We start from the raw sequence: 15,288 nt of genomic DNA, 5'->3' as shown, positions 1-15,288 counted from the left end.
AGTGATAGATGGAGATGGAATGAGTTGCGATTTAGGGATTTAGTTTATGATTTCAGTGTTATATACCCAAAATTTCAGTGTTGTGATTTACAGATTCTCGTTGCGATTTACGGATTATCGTTGCGATTTACAGATTCTCGTTGCGATTTACGGATTATCGTTGCGATTTACAGATTCTCGTTGCGATTTACGGATTATCGTTGCGATTTACGGATACGCGTTGCGATATACGGATACGCATTGCGATTTACGGATACGCGTTGCGATATACGGATACACGTTGCGATTTACGGATACGCGTTGCGATTTATGTGTTCGCGTTGCGATTTTCATATTCGCGTTGCGATTTTGGAAAATCGCAATGCGAATTTGTACTATCGCATTGCGATTTTCAAGAATCGCGTTGCGATTTTGGAAACTGATTTGCGATTCTGGGGATCGCGTTGCGATTTTTATTTCGCGTTGCGATTTTGTTGGTCATTTTGGCAAATCCAAAAAAAGTTGGTTAAAATCGTATATTATAACTTTTTTTTGGTCACTGAGGCGATTTTCTCTTAAAAGAATTATTGTTGTTTCTAAAGATTATGTGTTTGAACACCTAGTTTATAATAGCGTTATTGAGCATTCATTATTAAATAAGTGAGATTATTTAGAACAATATTACCTTATAATTATTTTAATTCAATAAAAAAATAGATTTCTTTTTCTAATTTTTCATATAAAATAAACTTATATTTTCAACGACAATTAACAATCTTAATAAAGCTGAGAGATACAGAAAAACAGAATGGAATAGGGAGAATTATTGGCAGAGACATTTGTCTTTTCTAAAAGTTTCCGACAAGCTGGGATTTTGTGTATAAGATATTTGGATTCTTTCCTAGAGATTTTGGATTCCTCAACAACTTCAATATCATTTTTATGTATCCAACTTAACTATAAAAATGAAAACTACTTTAAAAGTTATTAATTATAGAAACTTAGATTTGACTGTTGTTTTATTATTTCATCAAATCATGTCAATTAACTATTTAAATTATGTTAATTAAATTATATGTTGTTAATATTTATTACAATAGTTAAATAAATTTATATAATTATAATTTAATTCTGGTTAATTACACATTTTATAAATTTGATGATAATTTTAATTATTAAAAACTATATTTTAGATATCAAATAAAAAAAACTAAATTGATAGAATTTAAAAGCAATAAAATCCGAATGCGTGATTATAAAAATTTTATAGTGTCACACGAATTAAGCAATCTCAATGGTTAAGAGATTTGTTGCTATCCCTTGAGGTCTTGAGTTCGAGTATCATAAATGCTAGGGGTATAAGCATTCATGTCAAATGGTTGAGAGTTTTTGAACATATATTATATTGTATTTATTTCAGATTTATAAAAACATATCATGCCAATATTTTTATTAACAATTAGTAGTAGATGACTAATATCTTTTAAATAGTTATGTAATTTGATTGATAAATTTTTTGATTCATTAGTCTAGATCCATATATAATTAATGACTATTTATGTAATTTACCCAATATCAAATTATATTCACTTTGTATATTAAATAGAGATGGAAGGGTAAGGATCATCCTCACCTATACTATAACTGATTTTGATTAGTCGGTTAATAAATCGGATACTAATAATTAATCAAATATGGATGGAAGGGTGGGGGCAATCGCCACCTCTAAAAATTTTAAACTCCTATATATTTTATATATTTTCTTTATATTTTTATATTGAATATATTTACATCCCTTTAAAATTTTATAATCTTTTTTCTACTTAAAATTTTATAAGTTGGATCCTTAAGATTTTATTTGTATATGATATTAAAATATTTTGTATGAAGTAATATTTTAAAACTTTAAAGATAAATCTCATATTACTAACCTTTGAAGTCTTACTAAAATCAAACACGTAATTAGGTAACATTTCACTTAATTCGACCTTCCGGAGAAGACAAAATAACAATAAATAGAAGCAAAGCGAAGAAACTTCCCAACATGCTCCACGTGTCCACCATCCATGTAATGAAAACAAATAAATTCCGTCCCCACGTTTTGCGTCTCTATCCATATCCAACGGCCCTAAAACTTCCACTTCGGATCCTCACGTTTCCATCACCGAAAAATCCCGGCTCATTTCCCTCTTATTTTTCTACGTGTCATCTTATCAAATGTCCACGCGCTCTCTCCGCCCCGCCGCCGCCCACCTTGTTTTTTTCACTTATTTTGCAAATCAGTCCCTATGTTATTTCATCTTTTAACTATATAAGAATAATCCAACAAAATTGAAAAGAGAGAATCAAGGAGAAGAAAAATGATGAGGCCGATAGGGGAGAAGGATGACGGCAGCCGTTTTAAGGGTGTACGGATGAGGAAGTGGGTGGCGGAAGTACGCCAACCCAACAGCAGAGGAAGAATATGGTTGGGTTCTTACAAGACGGTGGAAGAAGCCGCGAGAGCTTACGACGACGCCGTTTTCTGTCTGCGGGGGAATTCGGCAAAGCTTAACTTTCCCGAAAATCCTCCGGATATAGCGGACGCTGGTGATTTGACGACGGCTCAAATCAAGGAAGCGGCTTTCAGGCACGCGGGTCGGGTTTCTGAGAAAGAAGCAACGTAAGTGGCTGCTGCTGCTAATTCTTATGCAGAGTGTTATTTCGAGAGTGGTGGTGTGGGAGACAGATCCGACCGCGCTTATTTTCATCCGCCTGGTGTTTGGACTTTCTAGCCTGACAAGCTTTTCTTTTCTTTTTTAAAAGTTGAAACTGGTTCTTCATTGGTAGATCCCATGTTAGTGGAATGCAAAGATTTGTTATGTTTGTAGATGAAAAGATAATGGCAAGTTTCTGTAGCCGATTTTCATAGCCTTGCTTCTTTGGATTCAACAATGAAACTCTTGGGTTTGGAATTCAAAGGAATAAGCCAATTAGAAGCAGAAGATTGGTTGAACTAACCTAACAGGTTTCTTGTTTTTGAGGTTGTCTATAAAGGAACATTATTGATATTGGATTTTAACTGCCTCTTCTATTGCGGCTTGACTTTTTGAGTTGCTTTGGACATACCCCAACTTGAAGTAACCGAAATATCATTCCCAAATTGGATTCATCTCCCTCTTCACTTTCTGAGTTTTTTTTTACTGGAAACGATCCCCATTTATTCAACAGCAGAAATTATTTGGAAACTTTCTAGCTCCTGTAGGATTAAGTTGTTCCATCAATGCATTTCTACTTTGTGACACCCACATTACTAGATCATGAATGTTGTCTCTTACCCATCAATGTTATTGCACATGCTAGGTACCAGCCACATGGTTTGCCCGGCTTGGCATGACCATTTTTAAATTAGTTGCTTCAACTTCTTTTTGGACCACTTGAGTCATTATTTCATCATTTAAAACACTTCTGAAATAGAAGAATCTCTAAAAGAAAATTCTCGACTACATATAGATTTGCTTCTGCCGCTAGCCCTTAGCAATCCCTACCGACACAATTTAATGGAATCTTAAATGTCTTTTTTAAAGTTAGAAAGCGTGTTCATTGCCAACAACTCAAGAGCGTGCAATGAATCCAAATACACATCCTAAGCAGCGGATGTAAACTCAACTCAAGAGTTTGTTCCTGGAGGAGTAGGTTTGTTTCCCCCATGAGTAGTGCAGAATCCAACCATTTTATAGGTCATGCCACAATAACATAAAAGTTGCACTGGCCATAGATGGCAGCACCAAATCTACAAGCACATGGCTTTTAACGAGCCTAGACATTAGACGATGGCTTTTGGTGAGCCTATGAGTGATGTTTGATGACATTGAATGTTGGTATTTTGATATTCATGGTACTTGGAATTTCGAGAAATAACGACGACTCTTTTATTATCAAGGTGTTTTGGTTGGTTTAATATTTTAATGTTTGAGTTGTGTTTATACGAGTATTGAGAATTCATATCGACTCATGTTTCATAAATGACAAGACATTGATTTTTCGACTTTTCTAAAAACCACCGGCCAACTCCACTATATAATTAACATCAACGCAACGAAATGTAACGAGCGAAGAGGGTTCATACTTCAATTCACAGACTACATAAAACGTTTAATAAAATGAAAAAGACACCTCTGCCTTTGTCATGGTGAAAGAAAATAAAGAATCCTATTACCTTTGACGATTTATTGTTAAATTTTAGGGTTCACAAGAAATAAAAGAAAAATGATGCACGAGTGTGGATTGACGCGTTCCCGTTCCAAATGGTTATCAGTTGAGTACGCGTTGTTGTTGAGATATCTTTTCATGGATGAAAGCGTGTATTAAAGAAGTAGAAAAATGGAATATCTTTTCACAGTCACAGGTATTCCATTTTCACATGTTGAAAGCTTCTTTAACGTGGAGTCTCAAGAACCTGGAATGGATTCACTTATTTTACTTAAACCGGAAAAACAAAATTTTGTTCCAAACTTAACATAAACCGGGAATTCCTTGTTACAAATAACTAAAATTAAACTAATCAACGGTCAGATTTGACCATCTACCAGGGCTTTAGAGCTGATAATATGAAGCAAGCATGAATAGATAGGTAATAAAACAGCAGGCCTGCCCTGCTGAAAAAAGAGAACAAAGGATACAAGGCCTAAGAAAAGCCTGGAAAAAACACACGAGTTCAGACAATGGTTTAGATTACTATGGTGATGGAGCACCCAAGCCCAGCCATGACATGCTGTCGCCCGACTTGGAAGGTGATGCCGCGGAGCTAGTTATCTGGTATGGTGCTTTCGAGGTGATCCTGAAAAGTGATCATAACCATATCAACATCAACAACTTATGGTGTCACTCCCAACAGGGAAGACTCGAAATTCTAAACACAACCAATATGCAATAACCTACAACGCTCTGATGAAATGAAAAATTGAAAGAATTGCAGGGCACTTCTTTAGGCCTACCTATCCTTGCGCTTCTCTAGGAACCGATGCAGTGAAGCTCGCCTTGCCATTGGCAGATCTGTTGCGAATAGACACAAACTAATAAGAAATCCAATATTAAATATGAACTATGAAGCAAAACTCCATCTCCCAACTCCTTGAATTAAAGAAACTGATGTGGACAACAAGGATTACCGCCAGGAACGGGTATCTGAGCAGGTTGAACCGATTTCGAGGTGGGAGGAACTCCAAAGCTGAATTCAATTGGACTTGTTGCTCTGCTGGAAGTAAAAGGGGTGGGATTGACGCTGTTGGTTTGTGAGCTACTCTTGCTAGCTAAAAGCATGATTTCCTTAGCTTTGTCAGCTGGGAAATCATTAAACGAAATCACTTGTCCACCATAAAAGATGCTCATCTGTGCAGTTTGAGGCTCACACTTTTTCGTGTTAGTAACACTCCATTTGACCCTTTTCCGAACACCGTCCTTAGGAGCCAGTGCCGAAAAACCAGCTCCTTCGGGGAACAAATCCATAGATCCCAAGTTCCTAGGAGCTCCATTGCTTCGGCCACAAACATCGCCGGACTTGTCATCGACCGGAAACAAATTCATAGTCGTAGGCGGCACCTGTGGGGTCCCTGCAACATATCCATCAATATACATTAGAGATTAGACTGAAATTCTGTTGTTGTAGAACTTGGTTTAATGTTTAAACGACTCAAGTTTTTTTATGAACCAAACCAAGTAAAAGCTATTATAACGAAGAATTCGATGACCCTATCCTGTCTACTTAGAAACGATAAATCTCAACGGAATTTCGTTCTAAAAAACTTACGTCCATGATTCAGATCTCTGTCATCCCGCAAAGATTGAAACAGTTGAATCACGTGCTTTATTTTCTTCTTCACAATTTCTTTTTTCCAAAGCAAGTTTTCAAAATTTGAGTAATTTCAGGGGATGACCGAGAAATTAAAGGGCATGTGTTCTGACTGTTTCGAAACATTAATTATGAACATGTCAATCTGCAAATCGGATTTTGAGGATCTGTATCTTAAAAAACAAAAAGACCCTAACTTTGAGCATTAATCTCAAATTTCGAATGTTAAAACGGGTGATTAATGTTGAACTTTTAAGTAAAAGAAACAGCGCAAAGCTTAATTCTTCATTAATATAAACTGAGAAAAGAAGCACAGAATTTAAATGAAACGAACAACATACCGTTAGTTTCAACCTTGCATGTCATTCCCAGAGATAGATCTCCGAAGCTACCTTTCTCCTTCAAGTACTGACTCAACAAATTACAAGTTTGGGCAAAGCTTGGTTTCTCCAGTAACATCGCCGGTTTCAAACCCGTAGATTCCGAGGAACACGACATACTTCCGTCAAAAACAACAAACGAATCCAACTGTTTTGACCCCTTCTGCTTTTGGGTTTTCCAGATGATGATTTTGAAATCAAATGACCTCGATCTTTTAACTTAAGTTTACAATTTCATTAAGGGTTAACCGAAATTGGGATGCTTTTCAGCTAAGGAATATATGTATTTATTTATACGAGGAGGAGTAGGAGGAGAAAATGGTTATTTTGATCTTTGAAAACGAAAAGCTGGGGAGAGAAGGATGGTGATGTGTTAAAAAGCACGAGGAATAAATGTTTTTTTCTTCTTCCCGTTTTTCTTGTTGTTAAAGCTTGAGTTTTTCGGCCTCCATGGAGAGAGTTTCAATGTTTATTGTTTGCTTTGTTTTAGGTTTTCAAACACGTGTTTTTTCTGTTGTTTTCTCTTTTTGGTTTTTCCTTTTTATTTCCAACTGCGAGAATTTTAAATTTTAAAAATATTTTTTATTTTATTTTTAAATTAGAACTTTTATTTAAAATATTTTTTTTATAATTTTAAACGTTTTAATTTTATCTTCAAATTATTATTTAATACACCATCTCTGAGAAAAAATGTTTTCATAAAAAAAATAAAAATATGTATCATCATTTTAAAATCATTAGGAAATTACTTTATTTATTGATAATATAGTAAACAATAATTTAAATTTAATAAAAATCATTTTTGATAAATTGTTTAGTTTAAACATTTTTATATCATAAGTTGTTCATGACATAAATAATAATTCTTATTTTCTTAAAACTAAAAACATATATTTTTTTAAAAAATAATTTTAAAAATAAAACTTAAAATAAGACATCAATTAAAATGGTTCCATATCTAATAAACAATATTTTTTTTAAATACTTTTCCAAACAGATTTTACAATGAGCTTTTCCAATGTAAAAGTACTATTTTTTTCAGTTTTCTTGTTGGTGTCAATAGTTACCTTTTAAACATGATTTTATTTTGACTAAAAATGAATAGTTTGAAAATATTTTACAATGAATTGTTTGAAAATATTTTACGCTTCGAACATGAACAAAAAATTTATGTTCACTTAATAAACGAACAAACACGAACAAATGTGTGTTTGGTTTGTTTATGTTCACGAACAATCTCGTTTATCAACTCGTTCATTTATATTCATGAACAAACTTTTATTTTTTACATTTAAATATTGATGAATACAAGGATTAAATAGAACACATGATAAAAATTAAATTTTAAACTATGAATTTTAAGGAGTTTAAGCACCAGTGATGTAATTTTATCATTTTTCTTTAGTTTGCAAATAAAATTAAAAATCGAATATATATACAAACGATAAACAAACACTAAAATAACGCTAAATGAACGCTAAACGAACATGTTTATGAACACGTTCGAGAACATATAAACGAACATGTTCGCGAGCATTAAATGAATGCTAAATAAACTTGTTCATGAACATATAAATGAACACAACATTAAATTAATATGTTCGTGAACAATAAATAAACGATCACAAACACCTTCAAAAATAAATAAACGAACATGAACATGATATTGAAAATTTAAATGAACACGAACACCTTAAAAAATAAACAAACAAACAAGAAGATAATCTTGTTAGTTCAAACTCGGTTCATTTATTCCCCTATGAACAATTAGCAAATACGCATAGGATACGTAAAACATTTAAGATGCTTTGGGTTATCTCCGGATACTTTATTGTAGTTTGGAGATAAATTGTTTGTTGATGATATATTTGTTTTAATAAAATTGATTCGTTCATGGTTCAGACTGGCCTTGTCCTTGTTGAGTTAAATATTTCTTATTGCTAAACCCCCAATACAAACAGCAAATCATTGCGACTTACCATGTCTTGAAACTACCACGTAACTGCAGACCATTAAAAAGTATCAGACATTGATTTTTTTTAATTAAAACAGTGCTTTATTTGGAACCGTATAACTTTTAACTATACGAAATAATTAGGCAAGGAAAATGACCGCTTACCAAAAACGCAAGTTGTATTAACTTTGTATATGGAGTAATGCATTTATGAACTCGATTTCAGTAAGCTGATGGAAATGTATATAAACTATAAACTACTTGAAATTCTCTGTACACAACTCGGTGAACCAAACAAGTTATAAAAGTGGAACCAAAAAAACGGCATGGAAAAGAAATAAACATGCTTGCTCGCTCTGTTCTTGCTCATACAGACTTGCACTTCTTATGACTTTGAGCTTTGATCCCAGAAGTGAAGCGCCATTTTCTCATATGTCAGTCTATATCCGTTACGTTTGGGATTCAGAGCGTAATATGAGTCTGTCTTCTTCATCGTATCTATCGAGGTTTTCGCAAGGAGCAGGAAGATAGTCCCTATAACACGGCCTTCAACGGCACATTGGAATATGTGCTTCTCTTATCTGTTATCCCGATAGATATATCCCTAAATTTCAGGTTTCTGATGGGAATGTCCTCGCTACCCTGTATTCTAACTGGTACACGGACTCCTTGACCGTATATCTCAAGGAAGCTAATGTCCCTTATTATTGGGAGGGCCTTTCGGTCAAAATCATCGTCAGGGTGCTCGTTGTAGTCTGTCTTGATGACAATTCCAACTCGGGCACCATCGAAAGTAAGATTCCGATAGGTTATATCTCTAACATATCCACCTCTTCCAACCGCAGTCTTGATTCGAACTGCACGTCTAGAGCTCCAGATGAGGACGTTCTCCACAGTTACATTGGATACCCCGCCAGACATCTCACTGCCTATCGACACGCCAGCACTGTGGCATGGTTCAGCCAAGGCAGAATTTTAGTTTTTGCGAACGGAAGGAATCACGATTTAACACAAAACTGTCATGCTAAATATAAATCATAAGTTCATAACTGGTTTAACACATAAGTTATTAAAAAAATCGGACTTCTGTTTCTATCTTTCAGTGAAAAAAAAAAACACAGACAACATAACTTATTAAATATTACGCATAGTGGTTACAGATGATCATGGAGAGTAAAGTTATCTGCTTATGGTTGGCTTATGAAAAAATGAAAAAAAAACCATGAAGATGGAGGAAAACTAATTTAAGAAACTTCACCTGACCATCGAGCGGACGATGAGGTTTCGGATAAGAATGTTTCTTGAGGGTCGTCCGTAAGCTATGCCGTATTGGTCCCAGCCACTTTTTATTGCAATTGCATCATCCCCAACGCTTATGTAGCAATCCTCTATCACCATATCCTCACAAGAATCTATTTACGACATAAATGGCTCGCACTTAGTTACATTTAGAGTGAAATAATCTCTGCTTTTACCCTACATCAAATCAACAAGCTGAAATGTAGTGTACACGGGTGTAGATTTGACCCAGATGGCAATATGATAAACAACGTTGATAAACTTGATATGCAACAGAAACTTAAGGGGAAAAAGAGATAAAAGACAATAATGAAAGCAATTTTGTTGCAATTTACCCACATTTCATAGAATTCAGTTCATGATGCTAATTCATAAGTTCTCTCCTTAGTGTTTCTGTGTAGTTCATAGCATGAATGGATATTTTTCTACACTTTTCAAGAGGAATGGACATTGACAACAACTGTTCATAGTAAGGATAAAAACTGTATCTAAAGCCTTAGCAACCAAAATTCTCATGGAAAAAAGTTTAAATTTTATGATCGAGGATTACTTACCAGGATCAATTCCATCGGTATTCGGGGCTTCAAATATCGGAGCCAGGATGGTAACATTCCTGACTGTTATATTCTTGCAGTCATATGGATGAAAAGTCCAAAACGGAGAATCACGTAAGGTTATATTAGAGATTATAATGTCACTTGACCACATTATCTGCACAAGTGGACCCCTGGTGTTGTTGAGTAGTTTTGGCGAAACTTCTTCCACCATGATTGACCCTGTCCATTTATGGTACCATTATACCCTGTTGATTTGTAAAGAGAAAGGGTAAAATCAGCCTTGGTCGGCAACAAATAGTTTATGCAGAATAAAGGTCTTAACCATCGTTTTATCCGAATCACATCTACAAGAGACTCACTTAGCTGCAAGGATTTTAGAATAAATTGAGGCTTGAGCGAATCAATCTACATTACAGTTGTTACTAGCAGCCGAAAAATTTTCAACCAATAATGCTTCATTAATTTGGCATGTGAAATTCAAATTTATACCGGATGCAGGATAGTAAACTTTGATAAAGGGTGCAGAAAACACAAAACAGGTTTAGAAATCAACCTACAAAAATAGCATTTTATAGGTATCACCTATCATGTGCTATAACTTTGAAAAAGCTAAGTTGGCTCATTCACAGTAGATAGACTACAAATACAAGTTCCATTATACACTAATGAATTTTACTATAAAGTTTTGGTGATAATTGTCATAAAATAAATGGATGGACTTGATCTAACTTCCATTTTGCAGTAATTTCCCAGTAATTCTTTTACCAAAAGTTCAGAATCATAAAATGCACAACTTCAAAGAATGGATTACAGACACAGTCAAAGCTACTAAGAATCCATTTGCAGTAAGTTCTCAGTAATTCTTTTGCCAAATATTTTGGTATAATGGCATTTTAAGTCCATTTTGATTTAAATATTAGGCAAATAAGGCCTTTCTCCCTCCCATCTTTTAGATTTAAATACTTAATAGATCCTTATTCTTTTGATGTAAAGCAATCTAGCCCCACCCAATGTTTGATCCTAGCCCGGTCCTTGATTACAGATAAACTGAAAAGGACTATCATGTGAGCAAACTTTTCATTCAAGCAACTAAAGAAAACACTAAAAAATGATTTAAAAACGGAAATTACTGGCTTATTTAGGGGGCAGATTAAAGAAGCTAACCAGTTATGACAACATCTCTGAGGTTTTGGCCGTGAATTAAACTCCCAAACCGAGCTCCCTTATGCTCTCTTCCCTGCCCATATGAAGGCAACGGAGGCATTAAAGGCCATCGCTTCTCATCCTGTATATTACCAGAAAAAGATCACATCCAAAATTTGCAATAGACATTGATCACAACTTGAAGCCACCAAAACCAGAAGTTTTAAACAGAACAGCAAATAACTAGCTTCAACACTGAAAAATTACTTAAACTAACAACAAATTATTAGTCCTCCTTCATCACAATTCATAACCCATACCTAAACATGCTAAATAATTTTTGTGAGAAACTCAATCTCGTCTTCATAAAAGAAGCTTGTTTAGTTTGCAAACCAAAATAGAGATTTGTTTTAGGTGCCAATCTTAAACATGCTTATAAGCTATTGAGTTCAGCGTGAAAATTGAATTAAGAAGGACAAAAATAACCATTTTAAAACGAAATTAAATTGAAAGCACAAACATGGACCCCAAGAATCTCAGCATCTTCAGCTAGAAACAAAGTCATATGACTAGTGAGATTGAACGGCGCCGTAAGCCACTTCCCGGGTGGCACATTGAGCTGCGCACCACCTTTCTTCCCAAACTTGGAGATCGCCAAGATAGCCCTCTCGAACGACGCCGTTTCATCCGCGAGCCCATCCCCAACTCCCCCGAAATCAGTCAAATTAAACGCGAAAGGCCGCATCTTGGGTATAGGCCGACCCGGTTCAGTTTTGGCAAATATCGATAACCTAGCCCCACCGATATTCCGTTGCCATAAGAAAACCGAACCGAAAGCCGCAAACCAGAGGACAATCAAGAGAGTTTTATGCGACGTAAGGAATGCCGTGATCCATCTCTTAAGTTCCACCCTTTGTTGTAGTAACTGAGCCCGCCCGAACGGAAATGTCTCCACCATTTCTGGGTTTTTAAGTGATAGGAGAAATTCGGTTCAAGAAAAAGTCTTTTGACAATTGGATTCGAAACACAGAAAAGGAGGATCTTATGTACAGAAGAGCGGAAAAATGCAAAGGGTTTATTTTTTTTAGGTGAAATGTTAACCATCAGTAGCTGGTAGGGAGGCAGTAGGTTATACGGTGCTTTGTTTATTTTACGACACGTGTCTTCGTTGCAGTTGTTCACTAAACCTTGATCCGAAGGCACCTTTGTAAAAGATTGTTCCTTTAATGTTTGCTTTTGCAATATGCATTTATTCGAAGTGGGTGATATTGTTGAAGTGTTGCAATCTGTCCTGTTAATGAAGGGAATTTTAAAACCTGTAGGTGAATATATCATGCTCATCAAAGCTAATGATTTGATTATAGAGATTACTATACTTGGTCAAATATTTATGTTTCGTTTACGTGCTTCGTTCGATCATATTACATTTATTATTATAATGACTGACAAAGAAACATATAGCATTGATCTTCCATTTGTGCTCATCAATGGGTTTTCAAGAGATGCCACGTTATATCGCACTATAAGTAGCTTCCTCCATGTCCGAGAATGAAGTTAAATCCCCAATGGCGTCAACCCAAAAATGTCAATGGACATTGACAGGGTAAAAAGGAAGTTGCGGGCCTCACTTTTCTCCCTTTCAATCCCAAAAACTCTCTCGAATCTCAACCTCATTTGCCAATTCTATTATTAGTACCGAATGTAAGTTGCTAAGCTACCTCCTCCATTCAAAGCCACAATACAGCTTACCGGCATGGCAAACCAATTAAACAACACCAAACACCACAACCCAAACCAAGACTCACAAAACCACATGATTTCTCCGAGCAGCGGCTCGTTTCTATCCGGCGCGTCAACATTTCGGGTGAGTAATGGCCGCTGTTCGCTACCTCCCTTCCCTTTCCCTTTTCATTATCACTCTTTCTTTTCCCACCTTTGTTCCTCTCAATCCGATGCTGAAGCCCTGATTAAGTTCAAGGCATCGTTCCCACAAGGTTATTTGAACAGCTGGACTGCAGGACCAGGTATCTCCTTGTCAGCGAAGGTGGTTCGGCGTAAGGTGCCGTGGAGAGGACATTGTTGGTCTCCATTTAGAGGAGTTACACCTTTCGGGAACGATTGACATTCGGCCTTTGCTTCAACTTCGTTACTTGAGATCCATTAGCTTAATGAAGAACTCGTTTACAGGTCCCATCCCGCAATTCAACATGCTCGGTGCTTTGAAGTCTCTATATTTATCTCATAATCAGTTCAACGGTGAGATTCCGGATGATTTTTTTGCACCCATGAGATCTCTGAAGAAGGTGCAGTTAAATGAAAATAAATTCACCGGACATGTCCCTTACTCCATAATGCAACTACCTCATCTCATAGAACTCCACCTAGAGGGGAACCACTTTACAGGATCCATCCCGCCATTGAAATACCCCAATGTTCTGATATCCTTTAACATATCGCTTAATCATTTGGAAGGATATATCCCAGAGAGTTTTGCCAAGTTCAGCAGCGATTCATTCCGAGGAAATGCAGGCCTTTGCGGGAAACCAGTGACAGATTTTTGCCTAAAACATGAACCTGATAAACCCAAAGCCAAAGCCAAAACCAAAGCCAATTCCGATGGCAGGGCACTGCTTTTAGCCATTACCATATTTTTTTTACTCTGCATTCTGATAGCCTCCGCCTATTCTGCAAAGCATGGGACCAAAAAGGCCGATAATTTCGGCGTTGTAAGTAAGCAATCCCCAAAAAACGAGGCGCTGCCGGTCCGGTTGCCACCGGAGTCCATCCACAAAAGGTCTGCCGAGCCTAGCCAGAGGAGTAAATCAGGGTCGAAGAGGGACTCGACGGCATCCAAGAGTGGGACGGGTGACATGGTCATAGTGAATGACGACAGAGGTGAATTCGGGTTGCAGGATTTGATGAAGGCATCGGCTGAGGTGCTTGGAAATAGCGTGATGGGCTCCGCATATAAGGCTAAGATGACCAATGGATTGTCGGTGGTGGTAAAGAGAATGAGGGGATGAATAGGCTGGGAAAAGATGAGTTCGATGCTGAAATTAGGCGGTTCGGGAAGTTAAAGCACCGCAATATTTTGACGCCATTAGCATACCATTTTAGGAAAGAGGAGAAGCTTATTGTTTCAGAATACGTGCCTACGGGCAGCTTGTCATTAATCTTGCACGGTAATGCTATCACATGCATCTTTTTACTGATTTTCATTTCAGATACACATTCACTCTCTGAATCTGATAAAAAACTCTAAATTTCAGGTATTCGAGATCTTGCTCATGCAAGTTTAAATTGGCCGACTCGTTTCAAGATCATCAAAGGAATAGTTCAAGGACTCAATTACATTCACACAGAGTTTGCAACATACGAGCTCCCCCATGGAAATCTCAAATCCAGCAATATTCTTTAACTGAAAGACATTACTAAGTGACTACTCTTTTCAACACTGACAGACCCCGACAATTATTCCCAAGTCTTGTTCGCTTACAAATCCCCAGAATTTGTCCAGTACCAAAAAGTCTCCCCAAAATCAGATGTTTATTGTCTAGGAATTGTCATCCTGGAGACTATGACAGGCAAGTATCCTTCACAATATCCGAATAATGACGAGCATGGGATCGATATAGTGCAATGGGTACAAACATCAATATCAGAGAACCGACCTTTAGAATTGATTGATCCTGAGATAGCAAACAATACATCTTCAACTAATAAGATGCTTAAAGTGCTTGAGATCGGAGCTGATTGCGTTGAAAGTAACCCTGATGAAAGATTATCCCTAAACGAAGTTATTACTAGGATAGAAGAGATAAGTTAAATCCCGTTGCCCCATAGGTGACACCGGAAGAAGGGTAGCTGAGGTTGCCCCCCATCGAACAAAAACAGGAAGGGGGATCAAAGATCTATCTGAACAAGTAAAACACAAAGCTATTTGTCATTGGCATCTTCTTTTAACTACCCCAAAAATGAATTTTTTGTACATAGCAATTTTGTATTTGTATTGATTTGTTTATAAGTTAATTAGGATAAGAAATTTTGAAAAAGAGAGAGAAGCTTTCTCAAGAATGACTACGATGTAACCTTAGTCATGTTTTTGTCTCCCACTTTGGGAAAGAAAGCATAATTTGAAGTCGGAAA

General features: G+C 36.3%; 2 protein-coding genes and 2 pseudogenes across 2 annotated transcripts; 2 read left to right on the top strand and 2 right to left on the bottom strand.

The window, feature by feature from the left end:
• The first annotated feature begins 2,274 nt into the window (after positions 1-2,274).
• On the top strand, positions 2,275-2,868 carry LOC120179750 (ethylene-responsive transcription factor ERF017-like). Its single transcript, XM_039185264.1, has one exon. The coding sequence runs from the start codon at positions 2,340-2,342 to the stop codon at positions 2,643-2,645; it is 306 nt and encodes a 101-aa protein (XP_039041195.1). The 5' UTR covers positions 2,275-2,339; the 3' UTR covers positions 2,646-2,868.
• Positions 2,869-4,596: 1,728 nt separating this feature from the next.
• On the bottom strand, positions 4,597-6,634 carry LOC120179754 (protein TIFY 10A-like). The gene is made up of 4 exons (XM_039185265.1): positions 6,151-6,634; positions 5,130-5,570; positions 4,956-5,013; positions 4,597-4,798 (listed from the first exon to the last, which is right to left on the bottom strand). Exons 1-4 carry the CDS (start codon positions 6,305-6,307, stop codon positions 4,696-4,698), a joined length of 759 nt encoding a protein of 252 aa, XP_039041196.1. The 5' UTR covers positions 6,308-6,634; the 3' UTR covers positions 4,597-4,695.
• Positions 6,635-8,346: 1,712 nt separating this feature from the next.
• On the bottom strand, positions 8,347-12,253 carry LOC120179767 (annotated as a pseudogene).
• A 680-nt stretch (positions 12,254-12,933) lies between these two features.
• On the top strand, positions 12,934-14,968 carry LOC120179752 (annotated as a pseudogene).
• The last annotated feature ends 320 nt before the right edge of the window (positions 14,969-15,288 follow it).

The sequence above is a fragment of the Hibiscus syriacus genome, unplaced genomic scaffold, assembly GCF_006381635.1.
Source record: "Hibiscus syriacus cultivar Baekdansim isolate YM2019G1 unplaced genomic scaffold, ASM638163v2 tig00112452_pilon, whole genome shotgun sequence".
Classification (NCBI taxonomy): Eukaryota; Viridiplantae; Streptophyta; class Magnoliopsida; order Malvales; family Malvaceae; genus Hibiscus; species Hibiscus syriacus.
The sequence above is the reverse complement of the archived record's forward strand: the minus strand, read 5'-3'. Positions and strand labels throughout refer to the sequence as shown.

Coding starts and splice junctions, on each gene's coding strand:
- LOC120179750 (XM_039185264.1), top strand. CDS start 2,340: ATGATGAGGCCGATAGGGGAGAAGGATGACGGCAGCCGTTTTAAGGGT.
- LOC120179754 (XM_039185265.1), bottom strand. CDS start 6,307: ATGTCGTGTTCCTCGGAATCTACGGGTTTGAAACCGGCGATGTTACTG. Junction 5,571..6,150: donor ATGCAAGGTTGAAACTAACG/GTATGTTGTTCG, acceptor GATATGTTGCAG/GGACCCCACAGGTGCCGCCT. Junction 4,799..4,955: donor CTAGAGAAGCGCAAGGATAG/GTAGGCCTAAAG, acceptor ATCACTTTTCAG/GATCACCTCGAAAGCACCAT.